Source organism: Lonchura striata, chromosome 1A, assembly GCF_050655825.1.
Source record: "Lonchura striata isolate lonStrDom1 chromosome 1A, ASM5065582v1, whole genome shotgun sequence".
Taxonomy (NCBI): Eukaryota; Metazoa; Chordata; class Aves; order Passeriformes; family Estrildidae; genus Lonchura; species Lonchura striata.
In genome coordinates this window covers 39,903,536-39,926,439 of record NC_140741.1, presented here as the reverse complement: position 1 = coordinate 39,926,439, position 22,904 = coordinate 39,903,536, and the positions used below count along the sequence as shown (strand labels likewise).

Genomic DNA, 22,904 nt, shown 5'->3' with positions numbered 1-22,904 from the left:
CAATATTATAAAAAAGACAACCTTCCATGTTTCGGATAATTTTCTCTAAGACACAGCCTCATAAGAAATGTAATAATTATACTTCTGTAGTGAGAGATGTGGAAGATGGGAAAGGCCAGTAAGTGTTACAGACATTTCCCTTCACTCTCTCACCCCCAGCCCCAGCTGGCCAGATACATGAGTCTGGATGTTCTGTTACGCTCAAATCAGAAATAAAATTTCATAAGTACACCTATTTTTTATTCTCAGCTGTATCCACATCTTCTGCTTATTCCAGAAGCTAAACATGGTTTACAACTGCTCTATATCAAGCATAGCTTTTCAAAATGCAGCTGGAAAATCACTAGGAATATGTTGGATAAGATCCATCTCAACAGAGACTAATTAAATCTTTATTGCACCAGTATTTGCCTTGTAGAAAATCTGCACTGATCACTCACAGAATCAGTCATTCACATTAAAAGGGACCTCAAAGGGCGTCTAGGTCCAAACTCCTGCTCAACATGGGGTCAGCTATCAGGTCAGATTAGCTTGCTCAGAGCTTTAACCCAAATCTTCAGCTATGGAAACCACAAAGGCTCCCTGAAAAACCCATTCCAGTTTCTGACTGTCCTCAACGTTTTCTTTACATTCAGATGCACACCTTGTTTCAGCCTGTATCCCTTGTTTCTCACTGTCCCACCATTGATGTTATTGATCTTCTTGTAGGTAAATGGGGACAAACTTTTTACTGGAGATTATTGCCATAGGTCAAGGGATAAGGATTACAAACTAAAAGAGGGTCGATTCAGACTAGAAATAAGAAAGAATTCCTTTTTTTACAATGGCAGTGGTAAAACCCTGGAACAGGTTTTCCAGTGAGATAATAGATGCTCCACCATGGAAATACTCAGTCAGGCTGCAAAGGGTTCTGCCAGCAAGACTCCAAGCTTCTATGATCTTGGAGGACTTTTCGAACCTTAATGATTCTGTGACGACTTCTCAGTTCATTGCAGAGAGGCTGAACTGGATGACCTTTAAAGGCCCCTTCTGACCCAAAACATTCTATTCTGTGATTTAGCTCCCCTCAAAACTGCTGCTTCTCCAGCCTGAACAAGCTCCACTGCCTCAATCTGACCTCCCAGTGCAGGAGCTCCTGTCCACAAATGTGAGGCCTTCTGCTGAATTAACTTCAGCTCATTAATACAGGTCTTGTACTGAAGGACCCAAAACTGGCATGGTCTAACCAATGCTGAGCAGGGGATGAGCACTGCCCATAAGCAACTGGCTGCGTTCTTGTCGACACAACCCAAGATGCCGTAGCACTCAAGAGCACACTTCTTGAGAGTTATTTCTGGAGAATGCTTTATGTTTTTATGTGCCAGCTAGCCAGGCTGAACAAGTAAATATTTCAGACTTTTTAATGAGATTCTTTGAAAACTTTTATGCAACCTTCAGCTGTACAACTTTTTTATCAGGCACCATAAAAGGCAGAACCTACGAAACAGTAGAGTGGAGCTCACACATCAAAATACATGAAAATGTTATTTCTTCAGCAAAATGCTATTTTTCTCATTCACCTTTTATGATATAGCAAACTTCTGCAGCTTAGGTCTCCATGAGAACAATAAAATTGAGTTTTTAAAGACTATTGATGTAAGTGTATTTTTACAGAGAAACAAGTTGGTATTTTGCTGTTGATTTACAACTGGTTTCAAAATAATTATGCTTTTTCATTTAGAATTTAGCTAATTTACAATATTGGGAAATACAGTAAAAAAAAAAGTGCAGAACTTTGTTTATAGGTCTTTGTTTATCATTGAACAAGAATTATTGATTATATTGCCAGAGTAGCTGAAGTTTTAGGACCCCATTATGTGTGACACCACTCCAAACTGGATACAAATGAAAAAGACCATTACAGCAGCAACAGAGCTTCTGTGCACATGGTATGTGTCAACAAAAGTTGGCAAGTAAAGGTGATTCTGAATTTCACCACTATATCTTCAATCTATATAACAAGTTGAAAGTAATATGTACATACATACACATCTCACTATGTTTTTGTCTTTAAAACAAGTGCTAGATATGTTAGCTCAAAGAATAATACCGTTCGTAAGAGAGCTTCATAGTTTAACTGTTAACTGGGCAATATATTTAACTGGGAGAGTATCCTGTATTTAATTTAGCTTATATTCCACACAAACAAAGGCACATCTTTTGGAAGCTTCCAATTCACTATCCACTACAATATGAAATTTTCAAGTTCTGCTTATACTCACAGATCATGAGATTATGATTCACAACATAACTAAAAGCCAAAGATTTCTGTGATGCTACAAGGAAATATCCTGATAGCAAGAGATATGTAATGGTTACTCAGATCTACTTTTCTCATTTGTATTTGACATTTTCCTTCACTGAAAACAGAGGACTCAGCAGCAATGAAATAAGCAAACCGAAAACAAGAACAACAAAATCTTAATCCTCTCTTGGTGCTTTATGACAGTTTTTTTTAAACTAGGAACATATGACAGTACCAGCTACATCTCAGATTAAAATGGTTATTTTTGAACATTTCCAGGGAGCAAATGCAAGCAGTCAGATTTGTGAGATTACAAGACAAAAACAGCAATGTTATATCTACGCACATAAAGCATGGTTATTTATATACCATTTCAAAGGATTTCTGTAGAGACCAACAGGTTGGAAAAAGTGCTAAGGAAAGTAAACAGCCTTCATAAAACAAAATACAGACTTCCCCAGATCTGAAAGTTCAGCCTCAAACAGCAGTAAAAATTTCATAGGGATAAACCTAGAGCTAGTATCTTGCTGCACAGCAGTTTTCTCAGCAGGCAGCTACACATATACAGACACAGCAAATACGCACAGCAGAACCACAAAACAGAAATACCTCTTCTTTTTATTAAAACAACTTGATTTTAGTTTAGACTACAACAAACTTTTCATGAGCATCAATCTCGCCACTTAAACATGTCATACAAATTTAAACTCAGCTGTCTTCCCCCTGAAAATAAGGAAATAACTAATGCTGGAGAGATTAATTTAAGAAGGTCAACAAGGGATTTTTGTACTGTAACTTCTCATGTATTAGCAGAGTAACAACATGTTCCAAATCTGCAGGCTTAACAGATGCATTTTAAAGGAACATGGCTGAAAACTGTTCTATTTTGATATGTGACCCCTATTTCCTTAGTATTAGCAGGAAAATATTACCAGTCACATGGTACCAGTCTAGACAGATTGCTTGCTCTATGATTTATAAACACACTATCAAAAAAAAAAAAAAAAACTGGCCAGATTTATACCACATGGCATATTCTTGTGGCAAAACTATGACATCAAATAGTCATAGTTCTCAGTACAGCTCCACTTTCAGACATCTTAATAAATGCTCTCTACTTCAAAATATGTTACAGTGATTTCCAAATTAAACAATAAAGAGCAAGAAGAGAATTCTGCCACATAGTTCACCACTAAGTTTATTACATTCCAGAACACTGTCAATGGATGTTCAGTAGGAACTTGAATCTGAATTTACTTCATTTACAGCTAAAGGCTCAGTGGTTTCATAAAACCCAGATCAGACACAAAATGTTACCCTCACACTTAGTGGCGAAATACAGAGGAATGTTGTAAAATATATCATAAGTTACTGAAAGATAATAAAGCCTTAAAGTATATCCTTAACCAGGGAATAACTGAACAATAGATGTGCTAACATGACTTAGCAGTGCCAGCTGATTCACAGTAAGTCAGGTCCTGTATTGCAGCTGTTATGTGCTTAAAAAAATATTCCCAAATTTCTAACTGTAAAATACAAGGCAATAAGCAAAGGGGGACAGAAAAGTAAGAATGAGTACTATAAAAATGTCTGCCAATTTCAGATAAAGATCAAAGCAAAAATACTAACAAAAAAAAACCCCAAACAATCTTATTATGGTACATAGAAGCTTATCTTTTGGTCCCCTAGCCAGGCTGACAACATGAGGGAAGAAGAAAAAACCATTCAAAGAATGTTCATAGATTTATGCAATGGAGCCAAATATCTCTTGGCTAGCTGTACAATTAACAGGGAAGAAAGAAAGCAGAAAAGGGGATTGGAAAAGCAAAACAGATTTACATAGTTAAATCAAGCTCCTGTTCTCACCCTCTTTTACCTCTTTATTAACTGAAGACAGCCTTGAGAAATTAGTTTTCATTACAGATTTTATGAACATATCCTATATTATTTTAGATAATTGCACCTGCATTTTAAATGAAAGATGGCATAATACATTTCTTAAAAGAGCTAGAAAGCTGTAACTTTACTTCTCATGACGTACCAGGAGCAAGAGGAAGATGACAGTTTAAAAACAGAATACTCTTTTTAAGAATCTATCAGCATGTATTTACAACTAAAGAAAATACATATACCAGAATCTGAAGGCTTCACTGATCTTAGTCTGCCATCAGGGATAAACATTTTGCATCACAGCATTACCAGTACACAGACCAACAGATCCTTTAAGCTGAATTACAGTCCTTATTATTATCCTAGTCAATGACTGAGCTAACAACATTGATGATTACAAGCAGATTTGCAGTATCTTTCCCCAAAGATGGAAATTAAACCTGAAGGGAGCAGGAGAAATTGGTAAAGTGAAGGGAAATAACAGCATTTAAGAAAATTCCCTTTCCCCCAGCACCTCCCAGCTTCCTATGTATTCAGCACCATTTGGTGTTTCACAAGGAGCAAGCCTGTATTTTGTGTCAATCCTAACATGCCTTTTGCTGGTAGGCAGTGTGACTGCAATATCATCATGAGATGATCTGTAAACCAACTATATATATATATATATATACACACACACATATATATATACACACACACACCACTGGTGCTCAATGTATCTCACTGTTACCTAAATCTGACACATACATGTCATGGCTGATTCACATACCATTTATTTCTGAATGTAGCTAATTGTTTAGGCTCCACTAGCCACATGATAAGTCACCTCTTCCAGTGTTCTCCTCATCACATTAAAAAACAGTTAGTTCTCCTGCCAGTTTTCAATTTTTATAACAGAATCAGTAAGAGGATTATTTGTTAATAGATACGAGTGTGTAATTGATACCACGGTTCCCAACTGAACCCAAGTTCCTCTTGGGTTAGTTTGTCTACTTTAAAAATGTGTCTATCTATACAAGCTCAGATCAAAGATCTATATAAGCTATCACCCTTAGTTCCACTACAGCAAGTAGAAGATATTTGAGAAAGAATCTTGAAGCAGTGGATAAGAGGGTGGATTTGTTTCACTGAATATGGCTCTTTGTGAGAAGAACTGAGCTACATCATTAAATACAACTAATTTCTAACACACCCTCACTCCTGGGAGGGCTTATGAAAGGTAAAATTAAATGAAGCTCTGTCTACCCTAAAATACAAAACCAAACTTTCTCAGAAATGTATATCAATATATAGGATGACATAATTTTAAAAAATAGCAACCACAATCAGAAATGTACATACCAAGTAAGCCATCTAAAGAGGTAATTTATTCCAAATGCATCAAATGCATAGAAGAATGGTACAAGAGTGGTGGCTGCTCTCTTGTCAAAGTGACCTTTACATTTTCTTTGAGGTGTTTATCCTTCCTGCTAAAATTAGGACTAACTCTTGAATTTGCAGGAAGTAAATGAAGTTAGGCTGGTTTTGTTTTATTTTTGCTTCGAAGGAGTAGCAAACCAGAGCAGTACGTAACTAAACTAGAATGGAGATCTCCTTTAAGAGTTTGCTAGCCAGAAAAACCAAAATACTTCATCTCTCCTGCATCTATGAGGCATATATACCTATATATAAATACATATATGCATTGATTTTGTTTCATTCACTGCAGCATAGTTTTAATACTGTGCAAGATTAGATATTTTTGTGAATACGACACAGGAAATTGAAAACAACACTGAACTACCCTAAGTTGTGATCCACTATGAATGCAATCCTGCTTTTGTGGAAATACTGTAACAGAAAAGTAGCTCTGAGCTAATTCATGGTTCTGGCTCCCATGGGTTGTCCCCTTTATCAGAAATGCTGTTAGTTCCCTTATCTTAAATCCCTGCCCTGCTTAGCAGGCACATTTGCATGGAAAAAGTCAGGATCCAAGAGTACCTCAAGACAAAAAGCATCCACGGATAATATGGATGTATCTGAGCAATAATTTCCAAGGAACAGTATGAAAAAAGTGAAGGTTAAACACACTAAAAATAGTATTTTATAGGAAATAGGTGGAGTAGATTATCACCTAATGATAGATTAAAAATTTTAGGGAGCACCTGGATTGTGCTCCTAATAGAAATAATTCACATTGCTGAAAAAGTACAATAAAGTCCAGTCTGAGCTCTGCCTTTAGTCATTGCTCACACCTCCCAGGTAATTATGTCTGAGGCACAGTTAAAACACATCCTTAAACAACTCAAAAATGCCACTTTTTTTCCCCCAGAATGATATTAATTCACATAGATAATGTTAGAAACAAACACCTGTCTTCATGCAGCGTTATTTATTAATAGAGCCCCTGAATTTCCATGACATTCAGAGACGCAAGACTTAAATGTCAAACAATCAAATATAGAAAAAGAAACCATTTGCAGAAGCAGAAAATTTTAATACCAACTAATGTACCCAACTAATGTGTATGCATGTATGCTCATATAAAAAATTTTTCTCCGTCTCTCTCCAGCTTTTGTACTCAAGATGCGTTGCACCATTTGAAATTATTTCCATATCTGGATTTAAAGTTTCCTCACAATCATTTTCCAAATCTAATTTGTTTTCATCTCTGATGTCAGAATAAAATAAAGAAACGAGAGTCAGAAAACATGGAAAGTAATGACAGACTCACACACTGTAAACCTGGGCATCCTGATGGACACCAAGTCAAACATAAACCAGAAATGCAGTACAGGAGGCCAATGATATCCGGGGATGCATTAGACATGAAGGACATGAAGTCCTCTCTACTCAGGAGTGGTTATACCACACTTGGACATGATTAAGGGCTGGATGGAATGCTCTGGCAGCTGGGACTCTTGAGCTTGGAGAAGAGAAAGCTCAGAGGAGATCTTATTAATAAACTGGAATATATCTGAAGAGAGGGTAAAAAGAAGACAGTCAAGCAAATTTCAGTGGTTCCCACTGAGGCAATGGACATAAACTGAAGTATAGGAGGCTCCCACTAAGCATCAGGGAACAAATTTTTTACTGATGGATGGTGTCCAAGTGCTGGCACAGGTTTCCCAGGGAGGTTGTGAACTCTCCATCCTTGGAGATACTTAAGAGCCACCTGGACATGATTCTGGGGAACCAGCTCTAGACCAGATAACTTCTGGACTTTCCTATCAGCTCAACCATTCCAAGATTTTGTGATTATGTGTAAGTACCACACACAGGCAGCCCAGACAGATGGCTGGGTCATTTGGGTCTTTATGGAAATAAATTTTTTTACAGTCTTTTCCATCTTCCACCTCTGAAAGTTAGTAACTGTCATGATGAAACATTCTGCCACTTGTCTGCTTGCCCAGAAGTTCCAAATTACTATAATTAGCAAACTATCCCTCACAACAACATGTGACATGTTTTTTTTCTAAGCCAGAGGGTCAAGGTTGAAGGTACTGTACCTTTTTATCAACTTCTATATCCCTGCACTGAAGTTACAAGGCTACAGCTTCTCAAATATAATCACCCTACAGCTTAACAAATATAATTTCCATCTCCTTTGTGGTCTAGAGTTCAACATGACTTAGAAACAACAAAGAATTTATTTAATACTCCTGCATTTAGAGAGTTAATATCTAGAGTACTGATTCTAAGTAAACTAGATACTGAAAATCAAGTGTAACCTATTTCTGTGCTTAAAATAATATTTAATCTTTGAGCTACTATACAAGAGAGACCATAGAGATATATTAGAAGAAAGACATCTTGGGTTGTCAGTAGTGAACATTCAGAGTAGAAAAATTTATTATTAGCTTGATTCAAGAGGTATCCCAGCCCTTCCTTGTTGTTGTTAACAGTAATAGCGAGTTGAGTAAACTTTAATTAGAGTGATGACTAAAAGTAAGGCTCTTTGAAATGAGCAGTTCTCAGGTTTTGAAGATGCTGATGGAGATTGCAAAATATGTCTTTAAACATTCTGACTATACCAAGATCCTTTTAACATTATAAGGGTGAAAAACTGATAGTATGTCTTTTCAAAAATTTAAAAATTAGAACACCAAGTAGTGAATATTTTGACTAATTAATGTGGACTTCAGCTTTTGGCAAGTAATTTCACTGAATTCACAAAAAAATGCAGTTTGCTTTCACTGGCCTTGGATAAACAGCCTATTCTCTTTGTGCTGTTTAAGAATCTCTTCTCATTTGAAGGCAATATGTTAGTTACAAACAAGGTTGTTCAAGGTGATAGTAAAAGGAGGATTAGCATGCCAGCTTATCTCCGCTCCCCACACAGATGGGGTCAGAGGCATCAATCATGTCTGATAAGATGTTCATATCATATTGACACAGACACAAAGTGTCTATCAGTGAAAAAAAATCTTAACATGCTCCATCTTACTGAAGTGCTGCCTTGAAACTTCCCCACTAATAGTACTACTACTTGGGAAAAAACAAAATGGTTTAGAATGCTACATAAGAACTATGGGTCATATTACAGATTTAAGAATTTCTACAGTGGTATGTTGGCATAAGACAGCAGAAGCATAAACTCTACATAAATGTAAAGGTCAGCAAAGGGAACGGGACTCTGAAAGGAGATGATGCAGCATTTTTATGCATACTCACCAATGCCAAGAACAAGCCACAGTCTGAACTGAACAAATGTAGGCAGCAGATTTAACACCTTCCATTCCCTTTTTCATAATACACTACCCAGTGCTGCTTAGTGTTTTCAAAATTTTCCTAAAAAACCCAGGCAAGATCTCTAGATGGTAATGTGCTACATATATTAATATTAATACAGTCTTATGGCATTTACACTGGAATGGTAGGAATTTCAGAGAACATGGGAATGACTTGATTTTTTGAACAGAGTCATTTGGTAAATATTTTCTCTGAGCTTTTTGGCTTTGTTGTTTTTTGGGTTTTTTTTTATTGCAGAATATTCTTATAACAACAAATAAAGTTAACACAGCCTCAGTGAATAATATACATTGTCTAAAAAACAGCTAAGTTCTTACTTTGTCCCTAGCCACTTGTTAAACTGATTCTATTAAAAGCTATTAAGTGAGGTCTTACCAGGGTCTTTTAAGAAAAAAAATCAATATATTTCTGATTAAATGATTGGTGTTCTTAGAGATCCAGTGTAAATGGGCCCCCCAGCTATACTAAGGTCATCACTGCTGAAAAAAAAATGCTGTATTGGGTAGCTGATATTAGTACATGTGAATGGAAAGCACACACTGCCATCAGATGTCTCTTATTTCTCTGAGAAAGTGCCATTGCATAATTTGTAACTGTGTAACCCCTTGAAGTATTTATCATTGGCTTTTTTAGTGTGACCTTACTGCTGAAAGAAAAGCTTGTTTCACTAACTTCTGTTTGGGTAAGAGATAAAGATATCCCCAAAGCCAACAATCATCACCACACTCGCGCTCTTCAGCACTCTAAATGCCAGGACTCTATATATTCACCTTCACGTTCCAAGGAATAGAAAAACTTGTAAAACTTCACACATTATAAAAAAAACCCACACACTACAACTGACCTATAAAGCAGCTAATAAAGACATCGGAACACAGAATTGTTGCAGTGTGCTGGAACGTTGCAAACACAAGTTTCCAGTTTTCCTCTGGACATGTAGCAATGGCATCTTACCTAAAGTTATTGTTTCTCACATTAAATCAATTGCACTCAGAGTTCTATAACGCCTTTGAACTCTGTAATTGTTTTTGCAATGTGATTGAAGTAGAAACTATTATGTCCCAAAGCACAACTGAGTTACTCTGTTTTACAGAACTTTCCCCCATTCAAACTATGATCCTGTAATATACTTATATTTACATACACTATTTTATGATTTTACATATGATCAAGTTGAATAAAGTGCTTTTGAAGACAATCTTCGATCATCTCCACAATTTGATTCACAAGCCAGAGCAGTTTAGCTATGAGCCCAAACTAGAACATATGCTGCTGCCAATCACTCCACACAACCACGAATTTTGTCCAGAGTAAAATCCTTAAAACATTTACACATTAACATAGGGTCTAGCATGAATTGCTGCTCTACAAATCCATTCCTACTGGAAGGCACTACTTGCATAAGTAAACAGCAGTCTTAGACTTTCAAACTGATTTGCTGGCAACAAAATTAGATTATATAAAAGCAAATTTTCAAGGCTCTTTACCAAATTTCTAAGTCCTTCTGATTTTGCTTTTCTCAAACATTTGTGCAACATGCCATATTCCAGAACAGATTTTATAAAAGCATTTCTTTAACAACATGCAGTACCAGTACAGATCCAGATAGAGTATGTTTGAGCTCATATACTTTAAGAACAACTCCAAGTAGACAGTAAAAGCTGAGCAGTGGCCAGAAAAATAGGACTGAACCAAAAGAAAAACAAATCTCATGAGATGTGACTATGGACCTCTTTCATTTTCCAACTACAGTAACAGCACCTCTCTGCATATGTTAAAATGCTTCCTTTAGGATTCTATAAGAGTGAATTAGTTCTAAAATTTAAGTGTCATCATTATGGTATTATACTTTCTTAAAGAACGAAAGAACACAAAAACTGGGCTTCTAGCCTTAGCAGAAATAAAAGAGGAAGAGAAACATACGGTTAGAAGACACAACAGCACATAAATCAAAGAATTTTACTGGGACAAGCCATATGGTTGTATCATGCTAAAGCAGAGCCACTCACAACTTGCTCTACCCCACTCAGGGGCTATTATCATTCTAGGAAAGGAAACTGCAAAGAAGGAAGGGGAGACAAATGGAACATGATAGAAAAACACACCAAGGAAAACTCTAGGAACCATCGTGACTGACTTCAGCTGTTTATTGTTAATTTAAGTGATAGCAAAAACTAATCCTAGCAGCTAGTTTAGCCAGAAAATATGGATATATACATATGCATAAAGATCAAGTGAAATTAGCATGCACCAATTAAGTAGAAAATGAATGACTTACAACTGTAGTCTTAATAAGCATAAGCATGTCTTGAAGCAGATTTAACTACTTGACTTAAATAGTGACGGGTTTTATGCTTCCATAGAAGTAGAATATTCATGTTCAAAAAAAGCTTTTCAGAGTGGAAAGGCACACATTAGACAGTTATTTTAATACAGAAACAGTCTGGAAAATAATATTTATTATGACTGTTTATGAACAGCAACATCAAGTCATAGATAAATCTGTATTTTATTATTACCCCTAACTTAATACAAGAGGACTGCCATTATTTTGGATACCAACATATTAAGAAACAGTTATTTTTAATAGCAATTTTCAGCAACAAAAGAGAAGTCTGGAGAAAAGTATAATCTCATCCTGTCCCAGACAAATGGAAAATTATCCCAAAAGAGTATTTACCTCTAGATTAGGAAAATTGATAGAACACCTTTCCTATTGCCCAAATGGGTGCTGATCTCAGTACATTAGGTGTAAGTGAGGCATAACAGCCCTAACCAATCCAGAAAAATCTTTAGATAGAAAGTCTGAAAATAAAAAACCTTGAAGCATCACTGATTTCTTCTGTCACTACTTGATACCAGATTTTATTCTGCTTTCAAAATGAGTTTTTCATATCTCATGAAAAACCTATTATCTAATTCTCAGTAGATGTTGGAAAATTTATGGGCATTTATATATGCTGTTAAAAATGAAAAAATATTTAATTGAAAGTAGTCTAGCTATAAATATACTTAATTTTTCTTTTATTAATAGAATCATAGAATGGTCTGGGTTACAGCACATCTTAAAGATCATCTAACATTGAGCTATTCAAAACACTAAAGGAATACTAAGATACATTATCAAAACCAGAATAACTGTTAAATGATTTTATGGCTTTAGTTTCCATTTTAGTTTCCACTTTACTTATTTTAAAATGTGCTATCCTAAAAATGCACTGGTAGGTCCCACAATGAGAGCACCAACGTTTATGTTTAATTAGGAGAATATTCCTTAACCATACACATTGCCTACCACAACATATCTGTTCTGTTTAAACTAAAAAAAATACAACACCTAGTGAAAAGCAGTAAATTTGTACATATATATATATATATATTTATCAGCTATTTTTGATCTGGATCTACCCTAAATCCTTTGCAAATACTTAAGAGAAAATTCAGTGCTTTTTCCTACAGACTGCGCTCTTAAGGGCTGATATCAAAAACTCAGATAACTAATATTGAGAATCTATATCCTGTATGATTTCAATATCAACTTTTTTTGAACTTAAAGCCTTAAACTTTACTGAGATCTAAAGTAGTGAAACAGAAGCCAAAAAAGAAATATGATAGATTCAGATAAAAATTACTTCAAGGCAGACTGAGCAGCTCCTTAATCAATACCGTCTATAGATCCTAAGGAGCTATCCAAAATGTCCTACAGAAGATGAAGACATTTCACTGGCTGAATTGCTTTCTAGGTTTTGCTGACTATAACTAGCAACTAGTTACTGGAGGTGCAATTCACACAAAGACCTTAAGTTTAGATGTCTCTGGAACTGAATTCCAATCCTAAAGTCCATTGATTCATCATGATACCTTCTGAAATCAAACAAAAAGAAAGGCATTGGTCTGTGTCTTAATCTTGACATCTTACTTGTGACTGCAGAAAGATACATCCATCTACACAGATTCCAGAGGTGATGCTGGTGGTCTGGTCCTCCCCCTGCCAACGACCTAAAGACATACTTGTACTTTATTTCAGGACTAATTCATGTCTAATGAGGCACAGCTACTCAGAGAAACAAAAGATTATAACCAGGAGCAAATCCTGAATTTAAATATAAAGCACTTAGGGGATTTTCCAAAATTTATTTTTCAAATAAAGAGGAACAAGAGTGCAGTGTAGGTGAAGAATAGATTTCTATTAGTAGGTGTGGTTTTTTCTTTAAGAGAGAAAAGACCCAAGTCCAATTTCTCACTTTGCCTTTGAATATTCAAACTTACACTTCCCATCTGCCAAAGTATCTGAACTGTCTCTTAAGCCACAGCAATCTGCATTAAAATATTTTATAAACTGTAAAAGGAATTAAAATTACTACTGTTCTCCTTTTCCTCATCTGCTTGTCTTTACAAAGACAAACAATACCCACATTGCATCATTTAGAATCCACTTCTGCCAAGAATACTTACTAAATGTAGTTCCTGTGGCAAAACATATGGGTCACAAGAATTAGAGAGAAGTTTTGTGCTGACATTCAGTCGCATAGCTTTCAATTTGATATCTAATTTTTTTCTACTTTATATATCTGTATTCTTTTAATCTGTTCTTAGCATGTAATCATACTATATTTCCTCATTAGACACTCAATTCTGGTCCGACTAAGCCAATGCAAGAACTGTTAGCACACTGTGCTTTCTCCTCATGCCTTGGTTTGACTCAGTTGCTACAGGATGTTTTTTTTTCAGAGAGAATCTATAACTGTACATCAAGAAAATGTTTCAGTATTTTTCATTGCTCCATGGATATTTTTGAAGTGTGATAATTTCTTAATATTGTACAAGAAAATTATAGTTTAAAATGGGCTAAGGAAAATCCTATTCTTGAGCTATAATACAAAGCTCAGCTATCAAACCATACATTCCCTGTGTTATGAAGTACCTTTATTGCATCTCACTTTCCGAAGCATGGACTTCTCCACAGGGCGTTTTCTTGCACTAGACAGGAAATACTATTCCTTTTTGGAGAGACTCTCCTCTCCTCAGTATATGCATTTGCTATTCTGTTACTGTGATACTTGAATAAATATTGCTGTTCAAACAGTTGAATGTATAATAATAATAACATTAAACCAACAAAAAAAGCTGTGGAAAAAGATAACCAATCGATTCAAGAAGTAAACTGACAATGTTGCTTCTAATCCTCCAAAAATCTTTTAAAGTTGCTATTTTAATTGCATATACTTGAGCTTAGAAAAAATAAAATAGATTTATTAGAGAGAGATATATTGATATAGAGAGATCTTACAATTGCAGGTCCATCTGAAAAGAAGCTAAGTTAGTTTTAAGAAATTCTATTATTAAATTTGAATCTTTTACTCCAGGTGAACTCTTTAAGTGGCTACAAATCTGACTTGCTTTATGTCAATTAATATGAGGTAGACAATGAACACTCTATTATGCATTCAAACAGTCTCATTAAAATAAACAGGATTACCCACCTTGGTATGCACACAGTGCTTGCAAGATTTAACATATAAAGCAGCAAAGTCCAAAGAAATAAAGCCCAAAAATTCTAATAACATATGGTTTGGAGAAATACATTTTGAGTAATTTATATTCATGTACTTCTATCTTTACCTGTGCCAGTAACAAGTTTCATCTGTTCTTTTCATTACATGATTCTACAGGACTGAAAACGATGACTTGGGAAAGCAATGGACAAATGACACTTCTAGGTTGTGATGGATCCCAAGGTGCTGCCACACACAGCTTTTGGCCAGCACTTTTGCTAGAAATGAGCAGAAGAGTGAGTATCCAAGCTCCTCAATTCCACTGCCCATAGGCTTTGGCATCATTGCAGGGTGTGAACTGTTGGGGCTGAGGACACCGTCTCCTCTCACATATCATTCTTCTAACGGAGATTGTTCATGTCAAGTAGGCATTAGCAAGGGCCTAAAGATCTCTGAAATATCACACCCATTTGTATTGAATAAAAATTATACATTGTACCATACCATAGTGCACAATGACCATACCAGCTTTGGTTTAAGTCTGTAATAAACTGGTAAAGTCACTTCCATGTCTAGTCCAGACAGACCATATAAAGATCCATCTTGTACACTTCTGCATTCCAGAGGTCATTCTGTGCCCAGATATACCTTGCATTTAATCTGTGCTTGCGAAAGCTCTCTTAGATTTAACTTTTCCAGTATGTTGAGAAGTTTCTGTTTGTTTCCCAGGAGGTTTTTTTTGTTGTTGTTGTTTGTTGGGTGTTTTTTTTGTTACAGCATGGTATATTTGTTTGAATTGCAGATGGTGTAAACTACCTTCACAAAGTTTATCCTGTCATTCCCCCACACCCTAGAAGGCAATTTGGATTTGTAACAACGTTTCTTCAAGGTTTGCCAGTAATGGGATGAGGAAGTTCACAGTAGCTGAAAACAGACACTGGAGTCAGGAATCAATAGCTAAAGGTCAGATCACAGCAAGCACGTGAGAAACAGCTCTAGAATTTGTGCTTTCATGAAAGATGAAATCCAATCCATTTGCTCTCACACTACCACCGCTGCCTTAACCTTGTTTTCAGCAATCCATATCACCCCAAATTGTTTTCTGTCAGTCTGCAGCCCTCTCGTAAATCTATCACCTGCTGTGGCATTCATTGGAGTGAACACAAACAACATGTCCCGATGCACATTTAATTCTCAGAAACAACAGGAAACTGAATTTTCGTGACAACTGTCTGAAGTGCAGGCTAGAATGAAATGTCAGTATTTAACAGCTAACACTGTAACACTAGCTGTGTATATATGATCTCACTAACCATAAAAATTAATGTACTCAATATACTCTTCCTTCAAAGTACAACCAGTACTTATTTTGCCAGCACAGCAAAGCACAGACATAATTTTGTCAAATTCTGCCCAACTTCCACATAGATCCCCAAACTCCTATTGCCATATTTAACAGAAAAACTGGGGAAAGAATTCAGGCTGGAGAAGTTCACAGATGTTTCCTTCTGTGGGAGGGTCCCCAGGCTGGAGCAGAGGAATTGTGTGAGTACTCCCCTGGAGGAGGAGGGAGTGGCAGAGACAATGTGTGACTAGCTGAACACAGGCTTGATTTCCAGTCCCCTGTACTGCCAGCGTGGATGAAGGAGAGAAAATCAGGAATGAAGTTGAGCACAGGAATAAGGGAGAACTGGGAAGGAAGATGTTCGAAGTTTTGGGTTTATTTCTCATTATCCTACTCTGATATGATTGGTAATAAATTCATTCTCCCCATGTCAAGTCTGTTTTATCTGTGACAGCAATTGGTGAGTGATCCCTCCCTGTCCTTATCTTGACCCCTGAACCTTTTGTTCTATTTTCTGTCCCCTGTCCAGATGAGGAGGGGAGTAACAGGGTGGCTGTGGATGGCTGGAGGCCAGGGTCAACCACAACCATCACCATTGCAGAGCCATTTAATGGTTCAGATTTCCTGGCATACTCCTCAAACGGAACTTGCTGGTCTCTTGCACTAACTGTACTCTCCTCCTGTGCTCATATTTATTAAACACATAGTGGTTTCACTACTAATCACTCCCATGTTTTCTCTATTAGCCAGAATTCTGAAAATAGAAGTACCTACTGAATATTTTAAAAATCAAAGGTTATCAGGTCTCTCACAGAACTTAAACTCTAGGACAGTTTGATTTTGACAGTTTCACTGAAGAACTCATAGAAGTAAAGGCTCCTTTTATAACAAATATGCTTAAGTCACTAAGGGCAGCACTCCACTTTCATGTACAGAGGAGAATTCCTCTTATAAATGTTACAGAAAAAGCAGAAGTTCAAAGTTTCGAATGTGCACTGATTAGCAGAGATGAAAATAGGGATACTGAAAAATTACCATTCTGTACGCACACATGTATATATATTCCTATACTAAAAAAAACAACTGGAAGGTGAAATAAGTAAACAAGAGAGATGTATATATTTTTGTAAACCTTAAATGGCACTACAAACCATTAAACATAACTGAATTTCAGAAGGAAGCAAAATATTCTCATGAAACAAAAACACCGTGCCCTTGATTCTAAATGTGGAATTTGTTACCTGGATCAAAAGTTACAGTATTTATTGTAAAACTTATGTAAAATCAATATTTAACTATAAATCATATGGTACCTGATGGGTCGATTTTCTTTACTATCAAAGAGTGAAAAGATTACTTCCAGTTCCTCTCCCAGATTGGAGCACATTAAACTCTTCATCTGAACAAAAAGGTGGTGGCTGCTAGCTGGTACCGGTGTGTCTTTTTTTCGATGGCGATGTTCCATCTACAAATACCACAAAAACAGTGACCAGTATGAGTCAATTATAAAATTCTCAAAACAAAAACAGGTAAAATATGTAATGTAGAACTACTTTCTTATTCCAAATGAGATTTATTTTTTTATTTAATACTAACTTGTATTTTTTCCTATCTTTTTTTTCCCTTTTGCATCTGAGAAGGAAAACACAGGGAATTTACTTTCCCAGTGTTACACTTTGTCATAGTTATCTTTAGGTGAAAAACAGTAATCTCTAAGAGTTTATTTCTTTTTTTACTCTGAAAGTGTGGAGCCACTTTAAAGCTTTGTGATATAACAACATAGTATTTCTTAGTTGGTTTAAACAGTTAATGATCTGATATTGCTGTATTCAAACACATTAAAAAGTGCTTTTGCAGAAGACTAAATACCAGTATTTTAAACCGGGGAAAAGCAATCCTACCCGCATTTTATGATCTCTGGCAAACTGCTTCATACAAGCTAATAAATTGTCTTGATTTGATGTCACAGTTTATACCTTCTGTATTTCAGTCATCCATTAAGAGAGACAATATTAAGTTGTACTATGCCTTTCTTACATTGTAAAAATTAAAATATCAATCTTTCTAATAGTCTTCACACTGAGGTTATCTTTTTTCCCCCCTTTTTATTTTTCAAAGTACACTCCATGAGTGCCATTACTAGTTTTCTGGCTTATTTTTCCTCTGTATGTTTCTTTTATGATTAATGGCTCCTCACCATATTTCACCTAGTGCTTCCATCCGCCTAGGATTCCAGAATATTACATATCACTTTGAAATTACTCAAAGGTATACTGATTCTAGCACAAAGAATTTACTATTAGGATTGACACCACAGGTCAACAATACAAATAAAATACAACCTAAAATTATTACAAAAATACATAATTATTTCAGATACAAAAAAAAAAATTGTAGCAATGATTTTTTTTGTGGGGTTTGTACTTAAATACAAAAGTTATAACAGATAAAATTCAGCTTAAATACAAGCTTAGTCTTAAGCACATAAGACTCAGAACTGTGTATCTGTAACAGCTGCAATACTTAAATATGTGCCAAAGCCTATATAAATGAATTGGCAAGTTTTCCTAGACCTTGCTGGAGAGTTAATCAGAAGAAATACCAGTGCTAGTTTTAGTAAATCAAGATGGGCTTTTACACCTAAAAGAAAGCTTTCTTGTGCAATTTAACTGCTATTTACATTAATATATTAGAAAATACCAAGAGCCCAGTATGATTAATTGTGACAATATTATACCATTATTATATTTCCACAGAGCTTATCTGGAAAGGCTCATAAGTCAGGTAAAGCTCTAATGATAGAGTCCCATAAGCTTTTACTGATTATTAAATTCATATTAACATATTAACATAATTTAAAAGGTATATCAGAAACCAAAACTTTTAACAAATAACATTTAACCTAAACATGTGTGCACAGACAAATTTGATATCAAATCAAAGAATTTCATACAGATATAGAGAAGATATAGCTATTAAAAAAATTCTTTCCTTACAGTAAAACTCATCACATCATGAAATGCCAATTTATTGGATCAAAAATGGTACTTTTGGTTAAGTAGAAGAGTGGCCATCAAACTATCAGTACATAATTTGATAGCAAATGTACCAAATATTACATTCACATACCAGCCTGTAGAGCTCTGTAATGCTGATCTCTTCAGGATCTACCATTGCATATTCTTTTCTTGGAACTAAGTCAAGTCCCAGTTGTCTGTATGAGAAATGAAATAACAGTAAGTAGCTTCTATTTTCAAAAGAAAAAAATTAGCTCTGCATGTGTTTCTTGTTTATTCCAATAAACAATGCACATGTTAATTGGTACTCTACAATTAGTTGATTTTGATTTATTTTAGTGTATTTTGGCTGTAACCACCATTCACATTTGACTCATTCCCTTTCTCCACTTTGCAACATTAATAGAATGTTTTCCCACAATTTTTAAATATGTTTCACATAGTGGGCAATGTACAATGGACATTGTCCTTCATACTATACTGAACATTTCAGTGTGAATGCACTAGTACTGTCAATTTGAATAACAACCACAGAAAGGAAGATAAAAAGAAAATCCATCAAATGCTAAAACATCAGCTTATATTCAGTTTGGAGTGGATGGTACCAAAGATAATTGCCTGTATCACATGAACAAAAAAAGGAGATGAGCTTGAATCAACAGAATTACTATTTATTTCCAGCACAGCAGCAAGCAATAATATTTAAGAATGCATAAGGACACAAAGGCAGTCATGCTGAATTTAGGAAAATTCAAAATATTATAAAGTTTTTCAAAAATGTGTTAAAGAGTTGGAACTCTCCATGTCAAAAACCTTCATATTTAATTCGTTTCAGCTACTGCAAAAGCAGACAAGTAATCACACACATTTAGTTATAGCCCTTTCACTCTGTTAGGTATTTATGATTTCAGAAAGCTGTAGAAACCCTGGAAATTCAGTTAATTCTACTACTGAATATTGCATCCTTTAGTTAGCATTTAGCTGTATAAATATATGCTAAAGAGACTTTGGAAACAGCACCTAAAGACCAGAGGATGTTTTAACGATTTTCTTGCTTAAAAATAGGTAAGGCAATACAATTTGCATTAGCTCATTTCAGTTATTCAGATTAAAGAAAGATGCAGAGCACAGTAGCTGGATGTATGTTAGAGATGCACAAGTAGAAACTAAATCGTGTGACCAAGTTAAAAAAGAAGCAGTGTCAACCAACAGAGTTTCAGTTAGAACACAAAGCTCTGCTAAATGCATCATCCAGGCATCAGGTGTATTAAAAAGATGTAAAATGCTGCTGCAGATATTCCAATGCAATTACTACCTTAAAGATACTACTACGTAACTTATACTGATATAAAAAGCAGAATAAAACAATAAGCCACTTTTCATTGTTAAAATATAGTGGACATAGAAACAATGAAGGAGAAAATCCATTTAAAAAACAGGCAACACTTGTTAGAAATTTGTTCTTTATTTCACCATTTTACAATCAGTCTAAAGAAGCAGCTTTACAGTTTTACTACATTTGACTTATTTATATTCACTCACTCATTGCCCCAGTCCAGACGAGCAGTGATGTGTCGCTTGACGTCCTTCATTCGATCGTGGGTGAGATGGCCAACAAGGACCTGCCTTCGCAGGTCCAGGATCTCATTCATTATGTGCCACAGCCGGTGAAAGAGATCCCCCTCATTCCTCTGTGAGATAAAAATATGATTCCCTCTACATTATCTGATAATCAGGATATCAGCTTATAAACTGATAATGCTAATAAATACATACATGATGAGGAAGTTAGGAAGACCCCTTTTCCCCCTTACTTAATCTTTTATTCCCCATCACACTTGTGACCATTTCATCTGCATGTGAGTGTGTGCATATAAAATAATTTCAGACCTTGCTACAGACCTTGTCTATGCTCCACACCCATCTCAGTATTCCAGTCCAACTCCTTGTCTCTCACATTAACCTCCTCTAATGACAGGTATGACAAAAGTTCAACAATAAGTGTTCATGTGTTGCATGATGCAGCATTGTTTTACTCCAAGAGTATGTTCATTCTGTGCTGCTATCTCATCCAAACTGAATATATCATCCATATTTCAAGACTACTTGAACTCATACACATAAGGGATAGAAAAAGCAATAGCTCTGAGCAGTCAAACTCTGAACAACAGCATTAATTTGTTTTAACTTTCCCTTGCATTGATATAATTTTACACACTAGCACCTAATCATAAATAAATAGTATCATATAGACAGAATCTTGTCCAGACAGCTCTTCTTTATCTAACTGTGAAGTAGGAGAAAATATGTGAATACAACTGCTTTGAAACCACATCCTCCTACTCTAATTATATACCAGTTATGGGCATAACAACTTCCCATAAATTAACCTCTCTTCTGGAAAAATCTATTAACTCTTCCTTCGCTAAATATAAATAGTTTTACACCTTTTTTTGAGAACCTTTAGCTTAAGAAAATTACTACAACCTTCATCTACATGATTCATCATACAAAGTTGAAAAAACACTCCTGTTAAAATTTGTTTTGTTAATTCTTGCCAAAAACCCTAAGTCCACTTCCCTTTTCCTTCTTCCTATGTATAAAAGGCATAAAAATAAAGTTCAGCTAGTTCTGCTGCATAAATAAAACCTAAAATTCATTTAGAAGTACTATTACTCTCCATCAGTAACTGTTATATTCCAAGCACTCTGAAAAATTGCAATTTGATAAATCTGTTCTTTTTACTTCACAGTCATTCACATAATAAGTTTACTAAAAGGGCATTAATTTATTGTTTGTCTTGGCTTTCTGTCTGGAAAAGAAGAAAACCAGGGTAATTTTGAACATGCAATAACAACAACAGTCAAGAAAAATGTTGCCAAAAAGAGAAATAACTGCTGTAACAAGAGGGAAATATGAACATTATAAGTAAAAGAAAACCAAGGGAAAAAAGTAATAGAAAGAGCCCTTGAATTAGAAACAAGAGACAAAAAGGACTTTGTAGGAACATTATATAACTATACTGATAGTATGTTTTCACAATTTTCCATCAGACACTAATATATAGAGCTTTCATTTCTGCAGTCAAAAAACCAAATTGAACAAACAGTAATTCAGGTGCATCTTTGGTCCTGGTTCTGGTAAGTTCTATAGAAGTATATTATTATTATTCATGTGAATACAAGAGACATGTTAATAACACTATGAAGCTCAAAATAAGATTTAAAGGTATTAGTAAAACAATTAAAAAACAAACTGAATGCTTCGAGTTTTTTTATGAAATATATACTTCAACCAAACCAGAGCATCTAAACAACAGTGCACCTTTTGAGATGACATTAAATCAAAGCAATATTTTTAGGGTACTTACCACATAGAGTTGTTTCCACATTGTTCCCCAGTCTCTTAGAGTTGATGTCATTTCTGTAATAACAGAATCTTCTGTTGGAATAACCATTTCAAATTGTCTGTAACATGCAGAAGAACACATGATATTACACAAGCATGACTAATCTCATTGCAGTTACTAATATGTAGACTTCCTACTGCCAACAGTGATGGCTGTCAACCTACATGAGTGTTCCTTCAGACCATGACACTTTTTATTTGTAGATTTATTGAATCCCCGTGGAAAAACTTTGGGTGAAAATAGTTTAATCCCCATGCAAAGTCTTGGCTCTAGAGAAGTCAAGGAGAATTTTTTTTACTATGAGATAAGCATATAAAAAACTACTTTCACAGCAGAATAAATCCCATAGTTTCCACAGGGATCTTGACACTTCAGCTTTTCATGCCTGGATTACTTTTTTCATGATATTATGTCTCTCTCACTAAATTAACATAACTTTGTGACAGCTCTTGGCCATGATGTGCAGCAGAGAACAGGGCCTGAATGGGAAACTAACTAACAAAGGAAATAGATGCAACAACAATTGAAATCCATGCAAGCCCTGTCATGGTGTCCACTAACAAAAATTATTCTGCCTTTAAACTTTATTTTATTGTGATGGCTTACAATTTTGTTTCACTGAACCTTCAGTTTCAGCTACAATTTTAAAAGGAGAAAAGGATCCTAGGGCAAGACAAACCACAAGTGGCTGTAACTTCATAGTGGACACCAGGGAGTTTAATAGTAACATGGG

At 35.4% G+C, this 22,904-nt stretch overlaps 1 protein-coding gene across 4 annotated transcripts in view; it reads right to left on the bottom strand.

Annotated features, from left to right (window-relative positions):
• Nucleotides 1-22,904, bottom strand: part of DOCK4 (dedicator of cytokinesis 4) — a 220,588-nt gene that overhangs the window by 113,961 nt on the left and 83,723 nt on the right. For all 4 annotated transcript variants that reach the window (XM_021545259.4, XM_021545261.4, XM_021545262.4 and 1 more), the window contains exons 5-8: nt 22,133-22,229; nt 20,305-20,453; nt 18,875-18,959; nt 17,059-17,210 (exon numbers count right to left, since the gene is read on the bottom strand). In XM_021545259.4, the coding sequence (XP_021400934.1) occupies nt 17,059-17,210; nt 18,875-18,959; nt 20,305-20,453; nt 22,133-22,229 (483 nt within the window). The remainder of the gene's footprint in view (nt 1-17,058; nt 17,211-18,874; nt 18,960-20,304; nt 20,454-22,132; nt 22,230-22,904) is intronic.